Source organism: Culex quinquefasciatus, chromosome 3 (assembly GCF_015732765.1).
Source record: "Culex quinquefasciatus strain JHB chromosome 3, VPISU_Cqui_1.0_pri_paternal, whole genome shotgun sequence".
Classification (NCBI taxonomy): domain Eukaryota; kingdom Metazoa; phylum Arthropoda; class Insecta; order Diptera; family Culicidae; genus Culex; species Culex quinquefasciatus.
The window spans coordinates 44667909-44695824 of record NC_051863.1 but is presented as its reverse complement, the minus strand read 5'-3'; the positions used below and the strand labels follow the sequence as shown (position 1 = coordinate 44695824).

Here is a 27916-nt window from a genome sequence, read left to right as displayed (position 1 = left end):
TAATTTTATTTCGATGGTTATTTTGTAATTTTTTTTTCTTCAGTAGAATTACTCGATTATTTAAGCACAGGCAAACTCTGCTCTCAATTTTGAAATAGTCAGCTGTTGAAAGGTTACCCACATCTCAGATTAGGATAGTAGTTTCACACAAATTACTTATTTAAACATCGAAATGAATGAAATGAAATGAAAGTAATCTGTAAATAAGGCTACCAGATTTTATCTTTCCCGTACAGATTTTCGACCCTCTTTGCGGGTTTGTACGGAATTTGATGATGACAATAATAAGTTTCATCAAATATTTTGATGGTAATACACATCTATTTCATTGTCAGTTAGATTAAAAAAATATATTTGGATATGCCCCCGTGATATTATTTGTGAAAGACGACTAGTCGCGACGTGATATTTCTTAAGTTGAATTTTACAAAATACTTATTGAACGAAAATAAATGTTTATTTCAGCATTTTTTTTTTTCAAATTCGACTGATTGATTTTGACCCTGTTACTCAGTACTGAATGAAATTTATTAATCTTGGATTACTTTCCCGGGAACTGTACAACTAAAATCAGCAGTAAACTCTATGCAACGTTGACACACGCCCTACCAAATTTCGTTTCGATCAAAGATGCAAGTTTGTCACTTTGTCATACAAAGGACAAAATGATCAAAAGCGAGTTGCGCAAGGATAACACGATCATATCGATTTTTAACAAAATTTTAAACCATAAACTTCTCAGTGTCTTTACATTGTCGGAAAAACTCTACGTAGTTCACGGACACCTCTTTTGTGTGTATGGAAAACTCTCTCCCTCGAGAGAGAGAGCGAGAGCGGAAAGCTCGCCTTTCGCTGCTGTAGCTGTATCGCAGCTATGGCACTGCCACAGGTCGGAAAACCCTCTCAGACCATTTTCTCCGCTGCAGCAGAGAGGACGACGACGCGTTGGAAAGCTCGCCAGCCAGCCAGCAGTGAAGGATTTTTCCTGTAGGATTTTCCTCCACGCACACACACACACCCTCTCACAAGTGTTAGCAGTTTTCACTGGGTGGAAGGAAAAAAAAAAGCTGCCAGCTCCGAAAAGTGGCCATTTTTCGTGGGAATTTCGAGCATTTCGTAGGAATTTGGTGCCAAAAGTGGGGTTGTTTTGTGGCAGTGCAGTGAGCAGGAGCTTCCGGGGTTCGAAAATTTTCCGAGCAGCAGGTTTTCAAAACGCCCCGAAAAAAAAACGAGGAAAAGTTGGGGAGGTGGGGCGAAAGTGTGAACTCCCCGATATTTTTTCTATTCGAGGGGGAAAACGACGATACCAGAACACGGTGTCTGAAGGTGAAGTTCAACCGAAAGTGAGGGTAGAATTGGTTTTGGGATAGTGTGGATGGTGTTGGGTGCGGAAACAGGTTTGCGGATTTTGTTGGCCAAGGATTTTGCCCTTTTGTGCTGGGGAACATAAGCTGAAATGTTTGCAGCAGCTGGTTGTTTAAGACGGCGAGCCTTTCGAGAGTGGTGAAGCCCAGCCAGTTTTTCGGACCAGAGAAGTGGTGTGTACAGAAGAGGCAGCAGCAGCTGAAAGTACTGTGCAAACTTCGATAAGGACCGCTCGATAGATAGCAGCCTCCAATATGTCTCTCCAAACAGGTAATTTTCGCCCCAGTCCCAAATTAGATTTTGAAACCAGAGAGAGCTGAAATTCGTGTAAAATTATTGGTTTCTGTTTTCTCGTTTTTTTTTGTTGGATTGAGTTCCCCATTTACTTGATGCACACGTACTGTTGGTTCGTAGTTTGAGTTTCAATTCCGGTGCCATTATTTAGTAGTTAATTTCCTTTTCCAGATGTAGCGTGTGACAAGTTGAGCATTCGATATTGTTCCCAAGAAGAGAAGAAAAAAAAGTGCCACCACATCTGTTGTCCTAGTTTGGTTTTTCCCAACTGTTTCCTCATTTTGCTCCCCCACGTAGAAGTAATGCTCTGTTGCCATCATTCAGCACACACACACACGTACATTACATAGTAAAACAACGCATTGTATTGGAAAATTTTCCGCAGCTCATCGACGGAGATTGAAGCAGAAAAAAAACGAAGCGAACAGCATAATAGAGCGAAATCGTAAACAATATGGTGGCCATTATGCTGTTTTTTTCTGCTGCTGCTTACTCTCTGACTGCCGAGCTGATAACGTATAGTACATCCATAGGGTATCGTTCCATGTTGTTTGCATTGAATGGAGGGGAGAACTTTAGCCATTGAATTGTGTTTTGGGGGAAAAAACCTAAGGAACCCTAAGAACCCTACAAACTCAATGATAATTAAAGTTTGTAGGTTTATTAAAAAACTAAATAGAGTTTAAAATAAACTTTGCTTAGATTGAGTATCTACACTAAGATGGTTAAAATTTGACGTTTCGCTTTTCATTGCAGAGCAGAATTGGAAGGGTGTACTACAGAGTAGGGGAGAGCGGGGAGACTTGATCCCCGGGGACACTTGATCCCAAGCCTGTATCTCGTCAGCATGTGGGTAAAACAATAAGCTTTGTTCTAGAAAGTTGTGCGAAATTAACTAAAACTTATTGTAAAAAACAAAGAAAAATAATTAAAATATGTTAAGATTGAGTTACACACATTTTTCACACAATCGAGCTGCAAAAAACTTCCAAGAGATCTTTTTTTCTTTGTTTTGATATGTATAGAAAACATTCAAAAATTATTCAAAAAAATATTTTTTATACATGAATTGTTTGATAAACTTATCAAATCCAAAACCCTTACGCATTTGATGTTAAATTTATCGTCATACTATTTTTACAATCAATTGTTTAAAAAAGTGCGTTTAGGGAGACTTGATCCCTGCATTTTTACAGTCACTGGAATCAGCCTCAAGATTAATTAATTGGGCTGGGTTTTCATACATAGTTTTCTTTAGTATAGTTGTATATACTACAGTTTGAACCTTTTTCAAAAAAATTTTAAACAAGAAATTCCAGCTTTTGTGAACATGCTTAATTTTGATCTAAAAAATAATATTTTAAGTTTTTAAATATTTTACAAACTAAACTTGTTATATTTTGAACACAAACGTACAGGTTTTATGTGAAATTGCTATAACTTATAGAAAATTAAAAGTGTGGATGCATAAGAAACATTTTGCTTAAGATTTCTTCAAAATGTTAAAAGGGGGATCAAGTTACCCCTAACATTTTTAAAATGCCGGTTTAAAATATTTTTTTAAAGCGCTTGGCATGATTCGAAGAGTTCATCTGATGGAATACCCTTATTATCCAAACATAGATGAATGTTTAAGCTTTCAATTTATGCAAATAGTTTATAGTTTTGTGAGAAATTGACAGAGTTATGTGCGATACAAAAAAAAGGGGATCAAGTCTCCCCACTCTCCCCTAACTTAGATGGTAAATACACTGGCATTAATTTTTTGATAATTAATGGAAAAATTACTTTCGCCATAAACAATCTTTGGTGAGGGCTGCTCGAGTTTTCATCCGATCGAGCTCAAATTCGGGATAAAAATTCAGTTTGTCCAACAATTCAGATGGCGATAAGTCATACTTGAATCAATAATAACTGATCCTTCCTTAATCAATCTGGTTTGTTCTTGGGCACAAACAATTTCTGGAGTTTTTTTAAACCACCTTGAGTCAGGGGTATACAAAAAACACCCAAAAAGCAAAAACTGAAAATTTGATATATTGGAACCTTAAAAAAAACTCTCAAAATTTGGACTTAATTTTCGCAAAAAAAAACACATACACTCAACCCTCGGTGGCTGGTCACTTCTTCGTTTGACACTTTGTAACGTCATGATTCGAATTCCCGGACATTTCGAAACCCGGACACTTCATCTTGTTTTATCAATTATTTGGATATAAGTTCGCATTGTGAGTGTCAAAACTGTGTTATTTGATGAATTCCAACATCAACTTTAATTTAAAGTTTGTTTGAACGCTGTAGTTAATGCTAAAACAGTTAAATACAATAAAATTATAAGTTTACCAAAAAAGCGAAACATTTCACTTGAAATATTTCAAAGGCACCGGGAAGGCAAAGCAGAAATTTATGGTTTCGATTTCCTTAAATTCTTGTAAATTTTTATATAATCTATCGATTGTTTTGATGTTAACAGCTTATTTGAGACCTAAACAATGCCATTCACTAACATTTCAGTCCAAATTTGTGCGATTTATTAGCAAAATCGAGTGTCCGGAATTCGAAGCAAAAGTGTCCGGATTTCGAATCAGCTTTTATCAATGTCCGGAATTCAAAGCACAACAAGTCATTTTAATTTTAGGATTTTGATGAAAAAATGTTAGAAAAAACATATTTTGCATGCATTTTCTTGAAACTGACTGTTTATACTACATCCTCATGATATTTCTACATTTCCAACTTATTACATGATTTTTTGTCAGCTATAACAAAAATGATATGCTACGTGTCCGGATTTCGAATCATGACGTTACCCCGTTGGTTGGTCAAATTCATACTAAAAAGTGACGAATTGTCACTTTTTACACGGCACTCACGCACACTATCAAAACAAACGTTTGGTAGTATTTGTGAACTCCGTGTAAAAGGGGTGTCAAACTAAAAAGTGACCCCGTTCGTTTGACAACAGTAGATGTCAAACCATCGGGGTTTAAGTGTAATTTGTTTTGTAGAAGTTTATGTGGAATGCATGCTTAACTACATCTACCCATATTTCCCGAACCTATTTCATATGCATGAGAAATTTACTGGCGGTGAACAGGTTCCGTCAAATGGGGCGAATTAAGACTAAGTCTGAATAGGGACAGCAGTTTTTAGAGCATTTAAAAGCTAAAAATGTATAAGCTGATGTACTGATTTTATTGTTCTGTGTCTGTTTCTCTCTGAAACAAAATATACCGTTCCATCTCCTGTTTGACAATGTCCGAGTTTGTCTACCTCCGATTTTGGCATAACCCGTTTTTTGGTTATGGTAACACCAAACATAGTGATATTTGAAGGGCTCCAAAGAAAAGGGGTCAAGAAACAGCCTTACAGAACAAAGGAAGCCGATATCTTGGGGCTTTACTTCACCCTCTTTGCCTTGCTTTCGCTGCCGCTGCTGCGGAGTTCACACACACTACCAAACTTTTTTTTTGTAGTGTGCGTGAGCGCCGTGTAAAAAGTGACAGTTCGTCACTTTTTAGTTTGACTTTGACTAACCAACGTGGTACAAACTAAAGAAAGGTCAAACGAAAAAGTGACCAACCACAGGGGGTTGAGTGTACTTTTTGAAGCCGGATCTCACTTATTTGCATGTGAATTTTGTGCGGGTCCATCATCTGACCCATCGTCAGATAGATAATCGAAAGTGCTTCCCAACAAATTCAAATCGTGAAGATCTAGCAACCCTGTCCCAAGTAACGACCTCAAAAGTGATACAGTGGACTCTCTCTGTGTCGACACTGAAGGAGCTGTCTTCAGGAGACTGAAAAATTAATTGACAGATGGAGCAATTTTGATATCGAGAAGATCAACAGCCAGAGAGTCGACTGTATTTAAGTACTTTTTGAAGTCGAATATTTTGGATTGAGTAGGTACCGTGCCTAAAACCACTAGCGTTCCCAGCTTCTCGAGGAAGGCGGGCAAAAATACCACCAACTCACACGAAATCGGGAAAAAGTTGCCCAGACCCCTCTTCGATTTGCGTGAAACTTTGTCCTAAGGAGTAACTTTTGTCCCTGATCACGGATCCGAGGTCCGTTTTTTATATCTCGTGACGGAGGGGCGATACGACCCCTATTTAATTTTGAACATGTGAAAAAAGAAATGTTTTTTTTTTTAATTTGCAGCCTCAAACGGTGATGAGATAGATATTTGGTGTCAAAGGGACTTTTATGTAAAATTAGACGCCCGATTTAATGGCGTACTAAGAATTCCTAGAAAAAGGTATTATTCATAGAAAAAAAACTTTTTTTTTAAACTCTCACATTTTCCGTTATTTGACTGTAAAAAATTTCGGAACATGTCATTTTAAGGGAAATTGATTGTAATTTTTGAAAGAAGGGTCATTTTTTCATTTAGAAGATTTTTTTTTCTTTTTAAAATTTCGTGTTTTTTCTCTAACTTTGCAGGGTTTGTTTTTAGAGTGTAGCAATGTTCTAGTTGTAGAACAGACAATTCCAAAAAATTTAATATATAGACATAAGGGGTTTGCTTGTAAACATCAGGAGTTATCGCGATTTTACGAAAAAAAGTTTTGAAAAAGTTACTTTTTGCGTTTCTCTTTGTTTCGTCGTCACAGATTCCCAAAAAAGTGTCCACGTAGTTTATGGATGGTCCCTATAGGAAAATTTTGGATTACGGTATTTGCGGAATGATTCAAAATTTCTGGTAAAATGCCCCCCTCTCCTCCATTTAACCGACCAACTTTCTAGAACGAAGCATGTTTTTTTAAATTATCGCAGCCAAGATATTGGGGACTCACAGGGATAAAGTCTCCCCGCTCTCCTCTCTGTTTGATTTCTGGAGCAACATTTGAAAGGGGCGGTACGACATTGCTCTTACGGCCTTTCATTACATGCGTTTAAATGGGACGAAAGGCCGTAAGAGCAATGTCGTACCGCCCCTTTCAAATGTTGCTCCAGATTTAACAAAAACTTAAAATATTGATCGATCTTCAAGCACCCTGCGTCTCCAGCAAAATTTTCTAGGAACTTATTCTTATGAAGAAGCATGGTACTTTAAATTTGGTTGATACACCCAAATCATTTTTTTTATTATTCAAAATATCATACCACCATTTTTGGAAATGTTTTGGAAATCTAATCACCTTTCGAGCTAAAATTGGTTGAGTCGTTCCGAAGATGTGATATTTGAAAAAACGAGGTTTTAATTTTTTCAACACCAATGGTTAAAATTGCAATTAATTATGGAGTTGTGAACAGTTTGAGAGAACATGATAAAGAATAATATTGAGATGACGTTGAAATGAAAAAAAATCATGAAGAAAATGTGGATTTGTTGACAAATTTTTTTTCCCATAACAAATCTTACGCATTGAATTCACCTTAAAACTGCCTTTTCACTAAAAATATATCTTTTATGAAATCACAACTCAAAGTTTTTAAATATTTGGAGCTAGATTTTTAAATATGTTTGCATTTTTTTGTACACCTTCTATACAATACGAAGTAGTTTTTTAATGATTTAGCTTAAAAAATGACTTCGGCTAAAAGAATTTTCAAAACAATAAAGGTAGTTTAGACGTTGTTTCATATTAATTCCGCTTACGCTCTGTTAGCTCAAGTGTAAACTTTTTATATTAAACTGCAAACACTTTTAAACAAATTAAACAAATTCTTCTTGCACAACCCTCTTGGAAACATTAAATTATATTTTTTTTCAATTTTCATCCAATTTTTCCATGGTAAACATAATCGTGAAAAAAAAACTTTCCAGATGATATAACAACAATTTTCGTTTACAAAACTAACCAGAATTAAAATAGTTAATTTTCATTCCAAAATATCGTATTTTTTGTTTCTTTATGAATAAACAAGATCCCAGTTGTAATAGCTTCAGAAACTAATATTATCTGAAATATACCTTGACGTGAAATTTTCAAACGAACTGATAAGTTATAAGAAAATGAAATTAAATTAAATCAAATAAAATTGAGTGTTTTAAATTTTTTTTGTAAATTAAAAAAAAATGTGCCAAGAAGTTAGGAAAATGTATACTTCCGCTTGAATTTCGGGAATTCCCGGGAAATTTACAAATTTCCCGGGAAATGGGAAATATTGTTTTCCGGGAAATTCTTGGAATTTCCGGGAAATTTTTCCCGGGACGGGATATTGGACGCTCTGATGTTATGTAAACAAAAATTATCAGCCTTTGAAAACATGCTCAATTTTGGGGTGAATATGAACATTTCAGGTTATTAAATAGGTAGTAAAAATACTATTTGTCACCATTTTCCTGGTATTTTTTTTAAACATCCAACCATTAACTTAATAATCCACTATTGAGTCATCCACCCTACACTATCGAATCAGCCGTTAGGGGGTGGAGGGGGATGAAATGACTATTTTTTGTTGTTGCTCAAAGTGGGTGGCTGTTGTGTTAAGTCACACAGCACCGGATCGCTTGGATCCTTTTTCTAGTGTATTACACACTTTGGGTGGACGGATGGATGCTCGGTAGATATCTCTTTCTGCTGGTCTCTGTGAAGCCACCAAGAGTTACGGGAAGCAGTCAGTCGGTGGGTTAGTGTGGGTGCGTGGATGGGAGCGTGATAATTAAATCAAACATTTATTCAGACATACGGGCGACATTAAAGTGTATACAAAAGCGTTCGTCCCGATGGGCATCGACTCGGAACATTTGGTGGAGAGGAAAAAGGAAAGAAAAGTAAGGGGAACAATCCCTTGGACGTGTTAGTCTCTGGTGAAAATAAATTAAATAATTTGATACCTCTTGTTTATTAATTTTTGAATTGCAATGGAAAACTTAATAGAACATATTTTTGAAAGATTGGTATGGTCATTGTAAAAGAAATGGACATCGTTTAATATTTTTTTCGAAATCATAGAGATATAACGTCATGATTCGAATTCCCGGACGCTTCGAAACCCGGACATTTCATCTTGTTTTATCAATTACGTGGATATAAGTTCACATAATGATTGTCTTAACTGTGTTGTTTGATGAATTTTAACAGTAACTTTCAAATATGTTTGGGCGCTGTGGCCAATGCTAAAACAATTAAATTAAATTAAATCATGTGATTACCAAAACTGTGAAACATTTCTGCTGAAATGTTTCATAGGCATCCGAAGCACCGGGAGGGACAAGCAGAATTTTTTGGTTCTGATTTCCTTAAATTCTAGCAATTATTTATACAAAATATCGATTGTTTTGATGTTAACATCTTATTTGAGACCTAAACAATGCCAAAATTTCGGCCAAAATTTGTGCGATTCATAAGTAAAATCGAGTGTCCGGAATTTGAATCAAAAGTGTGTCCGGGATTCGAAGCACAACAAGTCATTTTAATTTGGAAATTCTGATGAAAAATGGAAAAAAAATATTTTGCATGCATTCTCTTTAAATTGACTGTTTATTCTACATCCTAATGATATTTCTACATTTCTTACTTATTATATATAATACATGATTTTTTGCCAGCCATAACAAAAATGATATGCTACTAAGTATTCAGATTTCGAATCATGACGTTATCGTCTTTGGCTCCAAATCACCACAACGTCAGTAGACTGAGAATGAGAACAGTGGAGTTGCTTACTCAAGCTTCTTTTAGGGGAACAGCATCTAATTCCAGCGTGCCTCCAATGTTGGCAGGTCAGAACTTTGACATTCAATTAATGCTAATTAAAAGCGTTTTCAAAAATAGAGTGATAAATAGCTCAATAGGAAGTGAGCAAGCAAGTTTCTATCAAAAGTTTTGCAAAATTAGTTGTTTAAATAGTGAAAATCAGCAAATTGGATGGAGTTGAGAGCGAGTGCTTAACCTGCCAAACGTACGAGAATTTCCCCTACCATTCGAATAAACGTAAAAACCGATCAACAAAAAGGTTATGAAAATGAAGCATTTTTGCATTTCTTTAGTTATTATAGTGAATGTTTTTTCATGGTTTACAGTAGTCACCGGATTTTTAGTTTGATTCATGTACAAATGTTGAGATTAGACTTTGCCTTTAAGCTACCGCCGCCATTTCAATGTGTTTTTAGTAAATGTACGTTCTTGTTTCTTATTCTCCCATCTTTTATATATTGTCGACCGTTTGTTGAATTTGGCCATGCGTTGCACCTTGTGCGGGTAACACCACCACCACCATCACCACCGGCTTCTGACATTGGTAATACAAATCACAACCACCCCTTAAAACTATTGTACTACGGTAAACCAACAACAAATAAACACACGTGTAACTTGTGCACCACCCACGTGTGAACTGCACCATTACAATGCACCACTTTTGCTGTATCAATCACGAAAAACAAAAAAAAACTCTGCCTCCCCCAAAACTACTACTACTACCTGCTACTACATCAGATAATATTGATTTTAAAGAAAAGCTAATCGCGACCGTCAAGAAAGAGGTCAAGCAGGTGATGGAGGAAGCGGTCACCAAAAAGTATATCCACGAAGAGTCCGGGTCGGTTACGTCGCTCTGTTCGGCGGTGGAGGCCTGTCTGTCCCAGGGACTGCGTCGGCGGGCCCTCGGCCTGTTCAAGACATCCTCGACGACTGCCCTGCTGCACAAGGTGGCCAAGGTGAGTTGGTAGAGTTGATTTGTGCTGCAAACTGCGTGACGTGTACCCCTTATACCCGAATCCCTCCTCCTACAACTGCTAGAGTTTGCTTCCTGCTTCAACAAATGGTTGTATCTTGACCTGGCCCTACCTGTCTGTCCCCGAGAATCGATGTTGAATCCATTCCTAACTTCTCAGTACCATCCCACATAGTGAAAGAGAGAAAGAGAGCAAAAAAACACCGATTGAACCCCAACCTCCTCCCTAGAATAGACCTCCGACCTCCGACCTCCGAATTGATTGGATTGTGATGAGATTTTGTGAAAAAGCCCTCCCCCACCAGGTACTGTTTTGTAACGTTTCCGTTTAACAATCCTTTAACCGTAAGAAATGTAGAGTTTTTCCTTTATGTTGGCTTCCGATTCGGACAAACTGTACATCTATCTAACGTTTAGAGGTTTCTGTTGTAGAGAGCATTATTACATGGGGCCAAACAGCGCCCAGAGTTTGGTTGTTTGCTATTTATATATAGTATATCCTAGTGGATTAGTGTGTTATGACGTATGAAGTATGGGAGAATTTGTAAATGCTTGGACGGTGCGCGTGGAAATGCTGTACATATAGAGACATCAACGGCTTCCCAAAGAAAATCCATTACTAACGCCCCCTCTTGCCATACATGTTCTTCTTTTTTCTTCCAATTCCGATGCACACCACGCACAACAAGCAGCACTGCCCGGAAGCGGCACTGATTAGCAAGAAGGTGCAGGAAATCGAGAACAACGATCCGAACAAGCGTTCCTCGTCCAGCAGTGACAGCACCAACAAGCCACCGATTCTGAAGAAGGGCAGCAGCCACTCGGTGTCGACGACTACGCCCCCAACTGGACCACCGGTTGTTAAGTAAGTTAAAAAAATGATCGATACATTTGAAAGTTGCTCAAGAATCATACATGCAATTTTAAATTTAGTTTTACTTAGACCTTGACCAGAGTCTAGAGGGTCAAATGCTTTGAATAAAATTTGGGCCAGCCTAATCAAGGGGGAAAAATGGGCAGAGAAGTGGTCAACTGAACAAAAAAGTTTAGAAACGATTTGGGAAATGAATATTTTTTCAGCACAAGTCGCACTTTTAGTCTATCAGGTAAAAGCACTTGGTAAGAAACTAGTCAAGGAAAATGTCAAATTCCAGATGAAAAGCAAGCCAGAGAGGGTGAAGAAAAGTCCCAAAAAATCGCTCGCTTCGTACTAGCATTTACCAAGAGAGTGCTATAATGAACTTTATGTAACTCCGTTGTAAAAAAATCGTGAAACTACTTACATTTCCCGGCATTCTCGAACGAAGAAACAGCCTATTTTTTGCTACCAAAAATAAAAGAATCGAATAGTAACCCTTTTCTAAACAAATGCTGAAAAGTAATACCTTTCAACATTTTTTTTATTCGAACGATTCATTGACTAAATGCACCATTAATTCTGTTCAAAGGGTGTTTCCAGAATTGCAAAAAAAATTGTTTTTAACTCGTTGCAAAACTTGATCACTCGTCGTATTTATGCAACTCGGTGAACCTCGTTGGATAACTGTACGACTCGTGCTGAAAAAAATCATCTTTTTGCAACTTGTTGCATAAACTACTAATTTTTCCTGTCCTTTTGAAGTAAGGAATTGTCTTGTTTTCATATCCCAAAAACAGTTCTAAAAAGTTCATAATGCAACTCATTTTGTTGCGAAAAGTACAACTTCAACGAAGACAATCCTAAAAAAGTGTGCACAAAGCGATTGTATTTAAAATGGGGGTTTGTATGGGAAAAACTAAGGCTACCAACTCTTGCTGAGCAAAAATCCGTACACTTTGCCGATATGACACGACGGTACAGTAGTTGTTCGGTAACTGGGTTGAGAACGTAGCCCAGTCACCGAATGTTGCTCGTTAACTGGGCTGAACAAAAAATAACGAGGGGACCACCGATGCATAATATTTTCCAGATGAAATTTAAAAATAAAAGTTACTCAAATTTATTTACAATGCTTACTTTTCATATTTTTTAATTGTTACTTGAAATCAAACAAAAGTTTGAAAACAGTTTTTTTTATTTATTGAATATGATTTTTGCATCCATTAACCCCTCGGTCATTTTGGTTTGTTTTGATTTTTTGACGTTTGTCTGCTTATCTGTTATCGAGCGCCCAGTAAAATAACGCCTAGTTACCGAACAACTACTGTATAACAAAAACTGTCAAGGAATTATTTAGATAAATTAAATAAATTTGAAAATTACAAATATAAAACTGTTTCGTTTTTACAGCTAACAAAATTCACAAAATGCTATCAGAGTGCCTATGACTTTCACGTTTAAAAGTATTCATAAAATAAACCGTAACATGAATCAAATCATTATGGTCTTTAATTTTTTTTTTTTGTAAAACGTTCAAAAGTTTACGAAATGTCAAGTTTGCTTTTACGAATGATATCGTTCTCAGTGTTTTCACGAACCCTTTTCCAGAGTTTTTTTTATTGAAAAGGTCCTTTAACATGTGAAACACAAAAATTGTTAGGACCTTTAAAAAAAAACTCTAATTCAACTGTTCAAAAGTTTTCACAAGTTTTAGAAAGCCTTTGGATCTTTTAATGGCTAAATATATTTAGTAAGGAATGTCTAAAAGAACAATTCTAGAGTGTTTTTTTAAAAGGTCCTATTAACATGGTCCTATTAAAATGTCTAATTAACAAAAGCTTTGGCCACATGAAAAAATAATTCAATGTTCAAAAATTGTTAAAATTCCATACAAATCCGTATTATGCGTGAAATTTCCTACAAAAATACCGGCCTGTTAAAAATCCGCGAAGCGGGTCGAAAATCCGTATGGTAAGGAATAAATCAGTACAGCCTTAGGGAATAAATCAGTACAGCCTTAGGAAAAACCTACTTTTTGTAATATGATTTTTTTTATATCTTTAAAAAAAACAACGCAAAAGGATTGCAATTGAGACTATGCTCTAAGGCGTCATCCATAAAGTATGTCACGCTCTAGGGGGGGAGGGGGTGCCTGAGCAAGTGTGACATTGCGTGTTGTAAGTATAGGAAAAGCGTGACAAAGGGGGGGGGGAGGGGGGGGGGTAAATTTTGGCTGATTTTAGCGTGACGTACTTTATGGATGTGTGTGTGTGTGTGTGTGTGTGTGCAACCAATCAAACGGGACCACGCGGTCGCTTCTTACAAATTGAGTTGTTTCCATGTGAGCAATTCTCTACAAAACCGGCCGATTTCGACCATTTTTATTTTTTGTATTTTTTGATTTGACTCAAACTTTGTAGGGGCCTTCCCTATGACCAAAGAAGCCATTTTGCATCATTAGTTTGTCCATATAAATTTCCATACAAATTTGGCAGCTGTTCATACAAAAATGGTACGTAAATATTCGAAAATCTGTAACTTTTGAAGGATTTTTTTGATCAATTTGGTGTCTTCGGCAAAGTTGTAGGTATTGTTAAGGACTATTTAGAAAAAATAGGTACACGGAAAAAAATTCCCGATTTTTTATTAACTTTTTTCAAATTCTCAAAATACGTATTTTTGATTTTCGAGATTTTTGATATGTTTTAGGGACAAAAATCCGCAACTTTTGAGCTATAGAGAAACATGGTCAAAATTTGCCGCCGAGTTATGATTTTGAAAAACTGGTGATTTTGGAAAAATCGAAATTTCATACATAAAATTTTTGACCTAATTTTTATGCAAAATTGAATTTGCAATCGAAAATTACTTTACAGATTTTGCCCCGTTTTCAAGATATAGCCACCGAAAGTTTGATTTCAGCGAAATATTTGCAGTTTTCGATTTTTAATAGTGACCATGAGTGACCATTTCTAAAAATATTTTTTGAAAAGTTCAGAAAATTTGCTATAAAATTGTCTAAGAGACATCGAAGATTGGACCTCTGGTTGTTGAGATACAGCGGCTAAAAGAAACACGAAAATTGAAGTTTTCTAAGTCTCACCCAAACAGCCCACGATTTTCTAATGACGATATCTCAGCAACTAATGGTTCAATTTTCAATGTTAATACATGAAACATTCGTGAAATTTTCCGATCTTTTCGAAAAAAATATTTTGAAAAAAATTAAATCAAGACTAACATTTTAAAAGGGCCAAACATTGAATATTATGCCCATTTGAAATGTTAGTCTTGATTTAAAAGTTATCAAAATATTTTTTTCGAAGAGATCGGAAAATTTCACGAATGTTTCATGTATTAACATTGAAAATTGAACCATTAGTTGCTGAGATATCGTCATTAGAAAATCGTGGGCTGTTTGGGTGAGACTTAGAAAACTTCAATTTTCGTGTTTCTTTTTCTTTTAGCCGCTGTATCTCAACAACCAGAGGTCCAATCTTCGATGTCTCTTAGACAATTTTATAGCAAATTTTCTGAACTTTTTAAAAAAAAAAATATTTTTAGAGATGGTCACTCATGGTCACTATTTTTAAAAATCGAAAAACTGCAAATATTTCGCTGAAATCAAACTTTCGGTGGCTATATCTTGAAAACGGGGCCCTTTATCAAAAAATCTGTAAAGTAATTTTCGATTGCAAATTCAATTTTGCATAAAAATGAGGTCAAAAAATTTTATGTATGAAATTTCGATTTTTCCAAAATCACCAGTTTTTCAAAAATCATATCTCGGCGGCAGATTTTTGACCATGTTTCTCTATAGCTCAAAAGTTGCGGATTTTGTCCCCTAAAACATATCAAAAATCTCGAAAATCAAAAATACGTATTTTGGGAATTTGAGTTTTTGTGAAAAAGTTAATAAAAAATCGGGAAATTTTTTTCCGTGTACCTATTTTTTCTAAATAGTCCTTAACAATACCTACAACTTTGCCGAAGACACCAAATTGATCAAAAATTCCTTCAAAAGTTACAGATTTTCGAATATTTACGTACCATTTTGTATGAACAGCTGCCAAATTTGTATGGAAATTTATATGGACAAACTAATGATGCAAAATGGCTTCTTTGGTCATAGGGAAGGCCCCCACAAAGTTTGAGCCAAATCAAAAAATACAAATAAAATCCATTTCCGGTTTTGGTAGAGAATTGCTCATGTATTTTAGAATTTGACATTCTATACATGCGAATAACTCGCATAGGCATTTGAAAGGTGTTAGCTCTGCCGAGCTTCAGTGACCCAATTCTACGCTGGCTAGCCGAGCGCGAGGTACCTCAGCTTTATCGACAAGCCCCGCCCTGAAGAACGTTTGCATCAATCAGATTCAAACGTTATTTAGAACTTCCGAACCTTTGTCAAACGGACAAAGACCCAGCGCGTATATAGTTAGCAGTAACAGTATTCCTGATTCCAGTCATAGCTCATCAAGCCACGATGGACTAGTGGTTAGCCTTTTTGTTTATCAACCTGGACGGGGGATCGAACCCCGCCTCGAGCAACTTTGATTTTTCGTTCATGTTCAGGAGTTTCACGAATTTATATTTCTTTAACTTTCTCGTTGGGAGCAGATGGGAATCGAACCCAGGACCATTCGCTTATAAAGCGAACACCGTAACCATTCAGCCACGGCCACTCCTTAGCGTGACGTACTTTATGGATGAAGCCTTAATCTGTTGGACTCTAGAAAGAACCAAAAAAAAATATATATTGCTGATTTCGATTCCACCCAAATGTAACACTATTAAGCTTTTTTAAAGACCACAGATTGCAAAAATGAGTTGTATTTTTAATAATAATATATTTTTGTGAATTCTTAGATATTTTGAACATTACTAACACTAGTAACACAATGCAGTCATGCATTAATCAATATGTGATACTCTTTGCTTTAAACAATTATGGACTTGAAATTGATTATAGGGGCCTGTTAAAAGATTTTGAACAATTATAATAAATCGAGATTTTTTTTTTCAAAACAACCAATGAGCCATGGGGTTCTTATGTACATAGGACCTTTTGGAAAAGTAAACGAGAAATCTAATAGAAAAATTGGCTTGATAAATAAACGAACTGCGATGGTTTTTGTAAAATTATGTTTACGTATAATATACGCGCAACGCACTAGTTTATATAAAAATTTCACATTGGTATTATGTTTTAATCACTTAGGCTATCCGGATATTACATTAAAAGACGTTGGTTTGGCTCCGTTCAATGTGACGGCTTAAACTCGAAAGAGACGTTTTATTATATCGTAACAAGCTCGAACCCTCAGGTAGTTCGACTCTGACATCGGCATTCGGCTTCGGCTTTTAACCCTTGATAGAACACATCAATTGGTACGGCAATAATGGTACTCTCTAGATAGACATAATTGTGATATTTAACAAAATACCAAATTGAAAAATCAACATTAAAAAACGATTTTTGCAAAATTAGGGAACGTTGTTAAGAGGGTGTATTTTTTAAGAAAATCCGTCCAAAGAGATGATAAAATCAGTTTCCGGACTTATCAAGCGAACTATCTTTCGAAAAGCCGAGTTAAGAAGAAGATAGATAGATAGCACTTAAGTATTATTTAAACACCTTTTTAATTCCCCTCAAACTAAGCATGTGTAGAAATCTGGTTGGTACGCTTAATTTAAAGAACATGTTCGATGGAATGGCCTGGACCCGTGTTGTAGAGGTAAGCGTGGTTGCCTCTCACCCAGTCGGCCTCAGTTCGATCGCAGAAACGCCTTTCGTTGGACGGGGACTATGTTTGCCCCGGTCTAACCTAGAGCTAAGGTCGTCAGCTCAGTCCATGTTGTCTCCCTGGGCTTTTTGCTTCGGTGGAGTCGCTGGGTGGCAGTTGAACTAACAATCCATACGACGTCAGTTCGAATCCCGGGGTGGATGGAAGCTTAGGTTTAAAAGAAGTTTGCAATTGCATCAACAATCAAGTCTTTGGACAACTCGTTTCGAGTTGGAATCTCGCAATCGAGAACACCAAAGCAATGCTGTAGAGCAGTGAATAATTTGATTTTTGATTTTTGCTAGGAGGAATTATGGCCTTTTTTTGCTATATGAATGTGAGGAAAGCACACATCACCTGAAATATTTTGTTATTACATGTTCTTCATGAATACTTCTTCATACAATATTACATGTTCTTCATGAATACTATGAATACAAAGAGACGAGTTGTTCCAAACCACAATGTTCTTCATATTTTACAAATCTCTGACAACCCTATCAAAAGTTATTAGCACTTAAGTGTTATTTATACACTTTTTGGAGGCCGGATTTCAGATATTGTGATAGAAATATTGTCTGAATCTTCCATGTGAACTATCGTTGGATAGGTTTTTTATCAGGCCTTGCCTCATCGTCCAGAAATATTGAAGGTCTGCGAACCCTATCAAAAGAAATGAGTAACAAAGTTGATTTCTCGGGTGAGTTTTCAAAAAGCCGTAAAAGCCACCGTGACCTCTGACACTAATTTTTATTTTTCTCCAAATTGAAGCAAAATTTCATTGATCTTTAACGTAGAGCACTTGAAGGACGTGTAGATGAACAATCTTAAGCATTTTTGGAATTGTTTTTTCGCAAGTAGTTCGAGTACCGTTGCAAAAAGGGCTTTGTTTACCAATGGCTCTTACGGCTTTTTGAAAACTAATCCGAGATTTGTTTTAACAAAAAAAAAAAAAAAAAAAAAAAAGCAGACAAACATGTTAAGAGGGAATGTTGCTTTTTTACTGAATGTAAGGAAGGCACCAACCACCTAAAGGTGGATTAAGTAACGTTTTTATAGCAAAATCAGGTTGACCCAGCTCAATGAAACGGTGATAGGCGGCTCCTGTTTAGGGGAAGGTGGGGCAAGACGAATATATGGGGCAAGAGGAACAATCGCTCGTAAGGCCGTAATTTTTACAATTATGATTATTTCCAGTATGAAGAATTGTTGCCAGAAATGCAATTAGCTGATTCTACTACCACATAACCGCCAAAACGACGTAAACGCCACGGGGCATAAGATTTAATGAAGTTTTTTTCAAAACCTTTGTTTTATTATAATATTTGCAAAGTACAAAATAAGGCTTAGGATTCGGTTTATGGCTCATTTTGTCAAAATGGTATTTTTCCTAGATCAGTAGTGTCCCTACCAATGACTTGCACGTATTATAAAGTATGATTTATGTTTTGGTTATTTTTGTAGAGAGCTTTTAAAAAATCTTGTTTAGGTGGGGCAAGTGTACCATACGGAAAAAATACGAATTGCTGCAACAACATATTTTATTGGGAAATAAATACATGAAAGTACTTAAAAACTGATAAACAACTGTTAAAAAAATTGTCCATACAAAATGTGGAGATATCATGAAAATTTACTATTTATCATCCAAGTAATATTTTTTTTCGTAAAAGCGATCAATTTTTTAGTAAAATATTATTTTTTAATCTAAAAATGAAAGAAACGTTTCAAATACATTCTTATCTGATGTATCTAAGTGATAACAGTTTAATTGTTAGCAAATTAACATGTTTTTTCATGCATTATTCCTCTTGCCCCAAACGGTTGGTCGTCTTGCCCCACTAGTTGAGTAGAACGTACGGAAAATCAAAAATTTTAAAATCATTTTTTCACATAAAAAACAGGATTTTTTTTAAACTTGTTCTAAGAAAGTCATGGTCAAGACCTAGAATAAGATGATTATAATAAAATCTGACAGATTTTTTTTAACTTTTTAATGGGTTATAACCAGACATGCATTGGCACTAAGAGCTCTTTTTAACGGCACTCAGCTTGTTCTAGATGGCATTTTCGTTTAAAGTTATGTTGTGCTTGTTGCCAGGTAAAAACTTTTTGTTTTTGGCATAAATAATGTGTAGAAAATATTGGTTCATTGGAAAACCCGATTTTAGATACATTTTCATGTTAATGTTCTCTTTAGCTCTCAAGAAGAACTTCTTAAAAGCTCTTTGAGTGCACTTAACGGTTCTTACCCTATATCTCACTTGGTTTATAATATAGCCTCTCAGGCTCTTCGGGAGCCTTAAAGATTAGAGTAATTAGTGTACTCTAATCACTGGCACTACATGCTGGGTATCATCTACGCGTGATGCCAAACAAGTTTTTCTAAAAGAGGAGTTAGAGCGGATGCACGTCTGGTTATAACGAGCATTTCCTTAGCTTGTTACACTTGCCCCACTTTCCCCTACTGCGTTTTGTCCCAGTTAGGATCGACTTTTTTGATGAAGTCTATAACCCTTCTGAGACGGAACCTAATTATATCTGAGGGCTTTAAGACCCCGTTCCCAAAAATTGAAATCCAACTTTGAATCGAGGCAAGTGCTCTGATGTTTCAGTTTCCATTTGACAAAATCGACATATTGAATCTGCAGTTTTTCCCATATTAAATAAATGATATTTGCAAGGGCAGTGGCCGATCAATAAACCGGTTATCAAACTTATTTTTTTTGTCTAATTTCAGTACTTCCCGGTTGACTTCTCATTCGGGAAAATAAATCTTTTTGCCTGTCTGGAAGTATCTGTAGTATTCCAAATAAATTGAACTGTTGGTAATTCCCAACAACAGATAAGGGCTCTGGACTAATAAAATCAGTCTCCGATCATTTCCTTGCCGGACTGTCCGCTATTTTCTTCTAGAATTCCACAATGCCCAGGAACCCAGTATAGATTTACCACGTTATTCTGAGATAATTGCTTCAGAAAATAAACACCTTCTCAAACTAATCTTGATTGGAAAGTATACCCTCAAGTGTTAAGAATTCAATAAAACGCAAACAATGTTACAAAAAAAAAAACTGATCGTTCTGAAAACTTGGGATGAAAACCTTTGATGCAAAGATTTGACAAAGGACAGTTTCGTTTGCCTCTGATATCCTACGTATTTAAATATTCCCACGGCTGAGAGAATTATTTATCATTCCATTATATTTTTAGAAATGATATGCACGATTATACCAGTAAAACTCGTAAAAAGCAAAAATGGATTATAGCCATGCGTCTCCATCCAATTGTTTCCTTTAAAATCATTCGGTGGAGAAGCATGGTGGATCATGAATATTCAACATGTTTGGTGAAATTGAAGATTATGTTTTTCGCAGCCAGTTTTTTTTTCAATTATTTCTAAGCAAATCTTAAAAATCCCTTCCTCAGATTCTTGTGGATCCGCCTGGCCCTGTACGAGAAGAAGCTATCGCGCATAATCGACCACCTGGTGACGAACGCGACCCGGTACTACGAACGCGACTCGCTCGTGGCGGACCCCGACTACGGTTCCATCCTGAGCTCGCTGCTGGTGGGACCGTGCGCGCTGGATTACTCACGTGCCAAAACGGCGGATCACTTTTGGACCGATCCACCGGCCGACGAATTGGTAAGTTTGCGATGTGTGTGCTTTAAACTGCAGACTGTTGACGCCTGTTCGGTTCGGTTACCATTCAGGTCCAACGACATCGAATCAGCTCCGGCAATCCGACGTCGCCAGCGATTCGCCGTCCAATGCTGAACTTTAAGCGCAGCCTGCACACCAGCTCCGACGAGGGCAGCATGGCGTCGTTCAAGTCCAACTCGCTGGTGTCCGCCTCGAAGGACTACGTGGAATCGCTGCACCAGAACTCGCGCGCCACGCTGCTCTACGGCAAGAACAACGTCCTCGTGCTACCGGTGAGTTTCATGAACGTGAATGTATGGAGGGTTATTGTAACGTTGATATTGCAGAAAGAGGTCAGCGAGCCGATGCCCGGCTATCTCAGCTTGCACCAGACGGTTCAATCGCTGACGATCAAGTGGACACCGAACCAGCTAATGAACGGGTACACCGAGTCGGAAGCCATCGATAAGAGTTCGTATTGGGCGTACGCACTGAACGTGAATGTTGACGAGATCGTGTACGTTCACTGCCATCAGGCTCGCGGTGGTGACACTGGCGGTACGGTCATCCTGGTCGGGCAGGACGGTGTTCAGCGGCCACCGATTCACTTTCCCGAGGGTGGACACATGGCAGCGTTTTTGAGTTGTTTGGAAACTGGTTGGTATTCTTCGAATTTGTGTACTTTGAAGAGTTAAACAATAACTCGACTTGCAGGTCTCCTTCCCCACGGGCAGCTGGATCCACCGCTGTGGTCACAGCGTGGCATCGGAAGAATCTTCCCCTGGCCACACAAATCTCGACGTAGACCGCTGCCGTCACTGCTGGAGGCCGCAACGAGTGATGAGCTACCGATAGACTACGTGTTCCGTGTTGTCAACAAGAGCAATACGGAGGAGTTTTGTAAGCGTTTGAAGGGGTCAATATGGTGAATGGTGCTCAATCTCAACCTTTTTTTTCTCAGTGGCTACCCATTCCATTCTGGATTTGGGACGTACCAGTCCACGTTACCGGGCGCAGCTGAGCAGCTGTTCCACCAACGAAAGCAGTGACTGCTCCAGCAAGAGCCTCTCGATCGATGCCATGTCGATCGATAGTCCGAACGTAAGTACCTTTACTTTCGTTTTTGAAGCTCGGTAATTGGTACAATGTATTTCCATTGAATCCAGCCGGCTACGAACCAATCGACTAGTATTGCCCTCGTTTGCTCAACCATGAAGAGACAGATCATATCCCGGGCGTTCTACGGCTGGCTCGCGTACTGCCGTCACTTATCAACGGTGCGAACTCACCTGTCGGGACTGGTCAACGGGCGTATTACACCCGAGAGTAAGTATTGATGGATGGAGGTTAGCATCTCTGAGTACAAAATGATTTTCCTACAGTTGGTGCCGAGGAGGGATTGACCCGATCGCGGTGGGAAGGACTGCACGATGAGAACGGAGTGGTGGCTGATGATCAGGAGGTTTACCGGCTGGTCTACTACGGTGGCGTTGAGCACGATATTCGAAAGGAAGTTTGGCCGTACCTTTTGGGACATTACAGCTTCGGGACGACACCGGAGGATCGAGCGGGTCTCGATGAAACTACGAAGCACTACTACGAGACTACCATGAGCGAGTGGTTGGCCGTCGAAGCGATTGTCCGTCAGAGGGACAAGGAGAAAACGGCGGTCGCCGTTGCGAAGCTCAGCTCGGGCAGTGGGAGCTTGGAGAACAAAAGCAAGGACGTCGAAGAGGAGGAGATGGACAACGAAGTGTTTGAGGAGAATGGGTTCTCCGACATGTCGGAACCGGAAGTGGACGACGACGAGGAGAGCTCCAAACGGAAACAGTCGAACGCGGCTGGAGGAGAAGCCGAAAAAGCTGAAACCGAAGAGGGTGAAAAGCAAGAAGCTTCCAACAGGCTCGAACTACCCCTTTCGGACCACGGCAAAGATATCGATAGCAACAAGAGTTCACCGTCGGACTCCTCGTACGCGACGGTGGGTGCCGACTTTGTGGACGTAAACGAACTGCTGCCAGTTACAAACAACGAAGCTGTCCTGCAAGATGATGACGGAGACAATGCGGACGGCGAGGGTGAGGAAGAGGAGGAGGACGACGATCTGGGTTCGATCCAATCGCCGGGACATCCGCGGGCTGTGATTGTGACGGACGCTTCCATTGATGTGACCATGCTGAACGAGGCTAAGGAACCGAACAACAACACGCTGGAAGCGCTGCCAGAAGAGGGAGGACTGACTCAGCTGGACGCGCTGCAGGAACCCAAGTCGGCGTGTGTGTCGCCGGCCAGCTCCAACGGCGGAATTTACAGCGTAAGCAGCATCAGGTTGGAAGCTGATGGTGGCATTTTTTAAATTGAAATACCTTTATTTTAGAGCGAACTTTTGGAATCATTTGGACTAAATTTGCACCGTATTGAGAAGGATGTCCAGCGGTGTGATCGCAATTATTGGTACTTTGCTAATGAAAACCTGGACAAATTGAGAAACGTTATTTGCACGTGAGTAGTATTTAAAGATAATTCATTTTTAATTTGATTGCTTTCCGAAAGAGTCATTAGGGCTGTTAGGGTCAATTTCTTTTAAGAAGTATTAATTTCATCTATGCTAGCCTTTTTTAGTTTTAGATGGTCCCGACATCGGGAAATTCAAACAAATGACAATTTTAGCAGAAACAAGAAACAAGAAACAAGAAACAAGAAACAAGAAACAAGAAACAAGAAACAAGAAACAAGAAACAAGAAACAAGAAACAAGAAACAAGAAACAAGAAACAAGAAACAAGAAACAAGAAACAAGAAACAAGAAACAAGAAACAAGAAACAAGAAACAAGAAACAAGAAACAAGAAACAAGAAACAAGAAACAAGAAACAAGAAACAAGAAACAAGAAACAAGAAACAAGAAACAAGAAACAAGAAACAAGAAACAAGAAACAAGAAACAAGAAACAAGAAACAAGAAACAAGAAACAAGAAACAAGAAACAAGAAACAAGAAACAAGAAACAAGAAACAAGAAACAAGAAACAAGAAACAAGAAACAAGAAACAAGAAACAAGAAACAAGAAACAAGAAACAAGAAACAAGAAACAAGAAACAAGAAACAAGAAACAAGAAACAAGAAACAAGAAACAAGAAACAAGAAACAAGAAACAAGAAACAAGAAACAAGAAACAAGAAACAAGAAACAAGAAACAAGAAACAAGAAACAAGAAACAAGAAACAAGAAACAAGAAACAAGAAACAAGAAACAAGAAACAAGAAACAAGAAACAAGAAACAAGAAACAAGAAACAAGAAACAAGAAACAAGAAACAAGAAACAAGAAACAAGAAACAAGAAACAAGAAACAAGAAACAAGAAACAAGAAACAAGAAACAAGAAACAAGAAACAAGAAACAAGAAACAAGAAACAAGAAACAAGAAACAAGAAACAAGAAACAAGAAACAAGAAACAAGAAACAAGAAACAAGAAACAAGAAACAAGAAACAAGAAACAAGAAACAAGAAACAAGAAACAAGAAACAAGAAACAAGAAACAAGAAACAAGAAACAAGAAACAAGAAACAAGAAACAAGAAACAAGAAACAAGAAACAAGAAACAAGAAACAAGAAACAAGAAACAAGAAACAAGAAACAAGAAACAAGAAACAAGAAACAAGAAACAAGAAACAAGAAACAAGAAACAAGAAACAAGAAACAAGAAACAAGAAACAAGAAACAAGAAACAAGAAACAAGAAACAAGAAACAAGAAACAAGAAACAAGAAACAAGAAACAAGAAACAAGAAACAAGAAACAAGAAACAAGAAACAAGAAACAAGAAACAAGAAACAAGAAACAAGAAACAAGAAACAAGAAACAAGAAACAAGAAACAAAAACAAAATAAACTACTACTAAATCAGTTCTTGGGACACTGAATTGGGAGCGTATTTGTAAAGTTTTTGACACTATTGCAATTTCTAGCCAAATTCTTTTTACATCATTCAATTGAAAACATTATTTTGTGTGAAAATATTGATAAGTAATGTTTAATTTATATTCTACTGACAAGTGTATTAATATTTATTACATTCGAAGTTGCAAGATGTTTCAAACAATGTAATTTCCCTCAGCTACGTCTGGGAACACCTGGACGTGGGCTACATGCAAGGCATGTGCGATCTGGTGGCACCCCTGCTGGTAATCTTCGACGACGAGTCGCTGAGCTACGGTTGCTTCTGCCGGTTCATGGAACGGATGATCGAAAACTTCCCCAACGGGGGCGCAATGGACATGCACTTTGCCAATATGAGGTATGTTTTACTAGAAGATTTGGTCGATTATTGTTGATACCGAACATACTTCCTTTTCCGTAGATCGCTCATCCAAATACTGGACTCGGAAATGTACGACCTGATGCATGCCCACGGGGACTACACGCACTTTTACTTCTGCTACCGGTGGTTCCTGCTGGACTTTAAGCGCGAGCTGATCTACGCGGACATGTTCTGCGTGTGGGAGTGCATCTGGGCGGCCAAGCACGTGGCCTCGGGCCAGTTTGTGCTGTTTCTGGCGTTGGCCCTGCTGGAAACGTACCGCGACATCATACTGTCGAACAGTATGGACTTTACCGATATCATCAAGTTTTTCAATGGTATGGAGGGACCTCGAATTGTGAAATGTTGTGATTTCTAATAACTTTGTTTCATTTTAGAAATGGCAGAAAGGCACAACACACCCGCAGTATTAAAGCTGGCTAGGAATTTGGTTCTGCAGCTGCAAACAATTATTGAGAATAAGTAGAGTGTTTTGAGTGGTAATGGATAGAGATGTTGTAACATATTGACGTCACCAATTTGGTATCAGAACTGTGGATCAGTTCTCTTGGACTGGAATCCAAACACTAGTGCTTCTTCGTGGGGCTCGTATTACTTTAGATGAGGCATACTTGTTATATTTAGAACAAATACCCTAAAATACAAAATAAAAATATGGAAGCAACACAAGTATTGCACATCATTGTAAGCAAATCACACTAAACAAAATATTGTAACAAGAGCAAGATGTCAATGTCCTGTCACATATATATGTCACCGTTACCTTCTCGTATACACAAACATTAATCCAAACAAGTGAGAACTATCTATACAGTAAAGTTTAATTTTCATACTGATGAATCTTACCTGACCTTCCACAGTCAGAGCAAAAACCTAAGTCAATGTTTAATCCCCTATTAAGTGAAACTAGTAAACCTAACCTTCATGTATACTGTCAAGTACTTAACCAATTTTAGCTACTCCTATATTTATACATCCTTTAGAATGACCACCTATAGACAGTGAATTGAACTACCCATTGTTTTACCAGTAAAGAAAGCCGTATTTTAAATAATTGTTTTAGAAAGATTGTTAAAAAGTATATATTATGTCAACAATAGATGCTATTTTATAGTTCACGACGTATATTTATTATCTAAAGATACAACTATCAAGTACTGAACTCGAGACAGGAAGTGTCATCTATGCAAAAACATTGTTACACAGTGGAATTAAACAAAAAAAAATGTGAATGGTTTTTAGCAGGCTCCAAGAGCGTACCCGTTTATATAGTTGAGTTTGTCCGCTTTATATATTCTAACCCTGATTACCAATATATTATCTACAAAAGAATGAATATCGTTGTCAAAAACACGAGAGAAAAAAACATACAAAATATCTTGGAAATTGAATCTTATGAGTCACAAAAAACATAAACACTAAATGAAACCACAACAGAAAAAAAAACTGTCAAAAAAGAGCTCAGTTTTGGCGCAAAACGAGTTGAAGGTATCAATACACAACACATCTTCCAATAGTAGCTGCTAACAAAAACAAAAGGACAAACAAACAAACAAAGGAATAGTAACAACCAAGTAAAATAAACTTAAACAACGGAGCTGCGAACTGAGAGCGGCGAAATATGCCTATAGAAAGATACACTGTTTGTACACGACAAAGAATACCTATATTGTATTTATTGAGACATTAACCATTAACGGCGAGTGTGACACGGAGAACGGCTTGCATTGGTAGTACTTCTTTAGTTTGAAGACGCTTTTGATGATTGCCACAATGACAATTATTTGGTAACTTTAAATAAGTATTTCCAAATTGATCGAAATTCCATTTACGGAAAAATCTTTTTACATCCATTTTCTGTTAGCTTGACGATGAATCCAAAATACTATAACTAGTTCCACATAACTTCTTGATATTCGCTAGGTTCTACTATTTACCACAATAAATTGAAAGATTGTCCCGGGTTACCCACTCTGTTCCATCATGAGAGTTGTTCAAAATGTTCACACTCGCTAATACAATGCAAAATTTGTAAGGTAATTGAAATTCAAAGAAATTGGAAATAAAATAAATATTAGTTTACGCAAATGGCCTTTCAATGCAACTATTCTTTTTTTATTGGTTACATTTCCGCCATAACTTTTCAATAGATTGTCAGTTGTGTGCTATCTTGTGACAACGACCATTTAGTACTATTCGAGAAAATCGATTTTTAAAGTTTGATTATAAATATTTTCAAAACTATGAATGGTAGAGCCAAACTTTTTGAAGCAATCGGTTCGTATACTATCGCTTAACAAACGAACCAAGTTTCAACTAATTTGGTTACACCAGTTAAAAGATACAGTAAATAATGTAAACAAAAATCTGAAAAACACGTGTCACAAGTGTGTTTCGAAAGTAAAATTGTACTACGTGTCACAAGTGTGCACAGAATTCCCATATAAACTAAAATAGGCTTAAATCAACAGTTTAACCGACTTAATCAGTATATTTTCGAAAAAAAGGTTGCATTGCCTTTAGAAAGTATGTGTGTACATAAATTTGTGAAAAACAAGAAAATTTTTCCACATTTTCCAACGTGTCACAAGCGTGCACAATCATTTGATGATAAATTGGTCTATGTCACAAGTGTGTATTGCGATATTCGGGAAACGGAAGCGAGTTTCCATAATCGGGGGATAGTTAGAGGAAAGGGGGCATTTGCTTATTCTAGTATTGCGTAGTTCTCTACGACTTCGTATTTTTTCGCGATTTTTAATATTTCACTTTTTGATTTGAGTGAAACTTTGCCGAAAAAAATACACGCTAAAAAAATCCGTTTTTATTTAACTTTTTATCATTGAAATTTAAATTCCCAAATCACGTAATTATTCAATTTTCAATTTTTTTTGGAATGTTTTAGGGAACTAAAAAAGACATCTTCTGAGCCACAGTGCTTAGGGCTTAGGAGATAGGATTTCTTTTTGCCTTCCTCACCTTACTGAGGAAAGGCTATAAAATCAATCGAAACTGA

The 27916-nt window shown here is 37.3% G+C and overlaps 1 protein-coding gene across 2 annotated transcripts; it reads left to right on the top strand.

Moving 5' to 3' along the window:
- Positions 1-1377: 1377 nt before the first annotated feature.
- LOC6046871 (small G protein signaling modulator 2) lies at positions 1378-26988 on the top strand. 2 transcript variants are annotated; one of them, XM_001863968.2, is made up of 14 exons: positions 1378-1635; positions 10070-10272; positions 10982-11154; positions 20367-20586; positions 20655-20876; positions 20931-21240; positions 21298-21483; positions 21545-21684; positions 21750-21909; positions 21966-22897; positions 22961-23085; positions 24697-24876; positions 24940-25217; positions 25278-26988. In XM_001863968.2, the coding sequence occupies exons 1-14, from the start codon at positions 1620-1622 to the stop codon at positions 25364-25366; spliced, it is 3234 nt and encodes a 1077-aa protein (XP_001864003.2). In that variant the 5' UTR covers positions 1378-1619; the 3' UTR covers positions 25367-26988. The 2 variants fall into 2 exon arrangements, with proteins under 2 accessions (XP_001864003.2, XP_038115688.1); XM_038259760.1 differs by having other exon boundaries at positions 10052-10272.
- Positions 26989-27916: the final 928 nt, after the last annotated feature.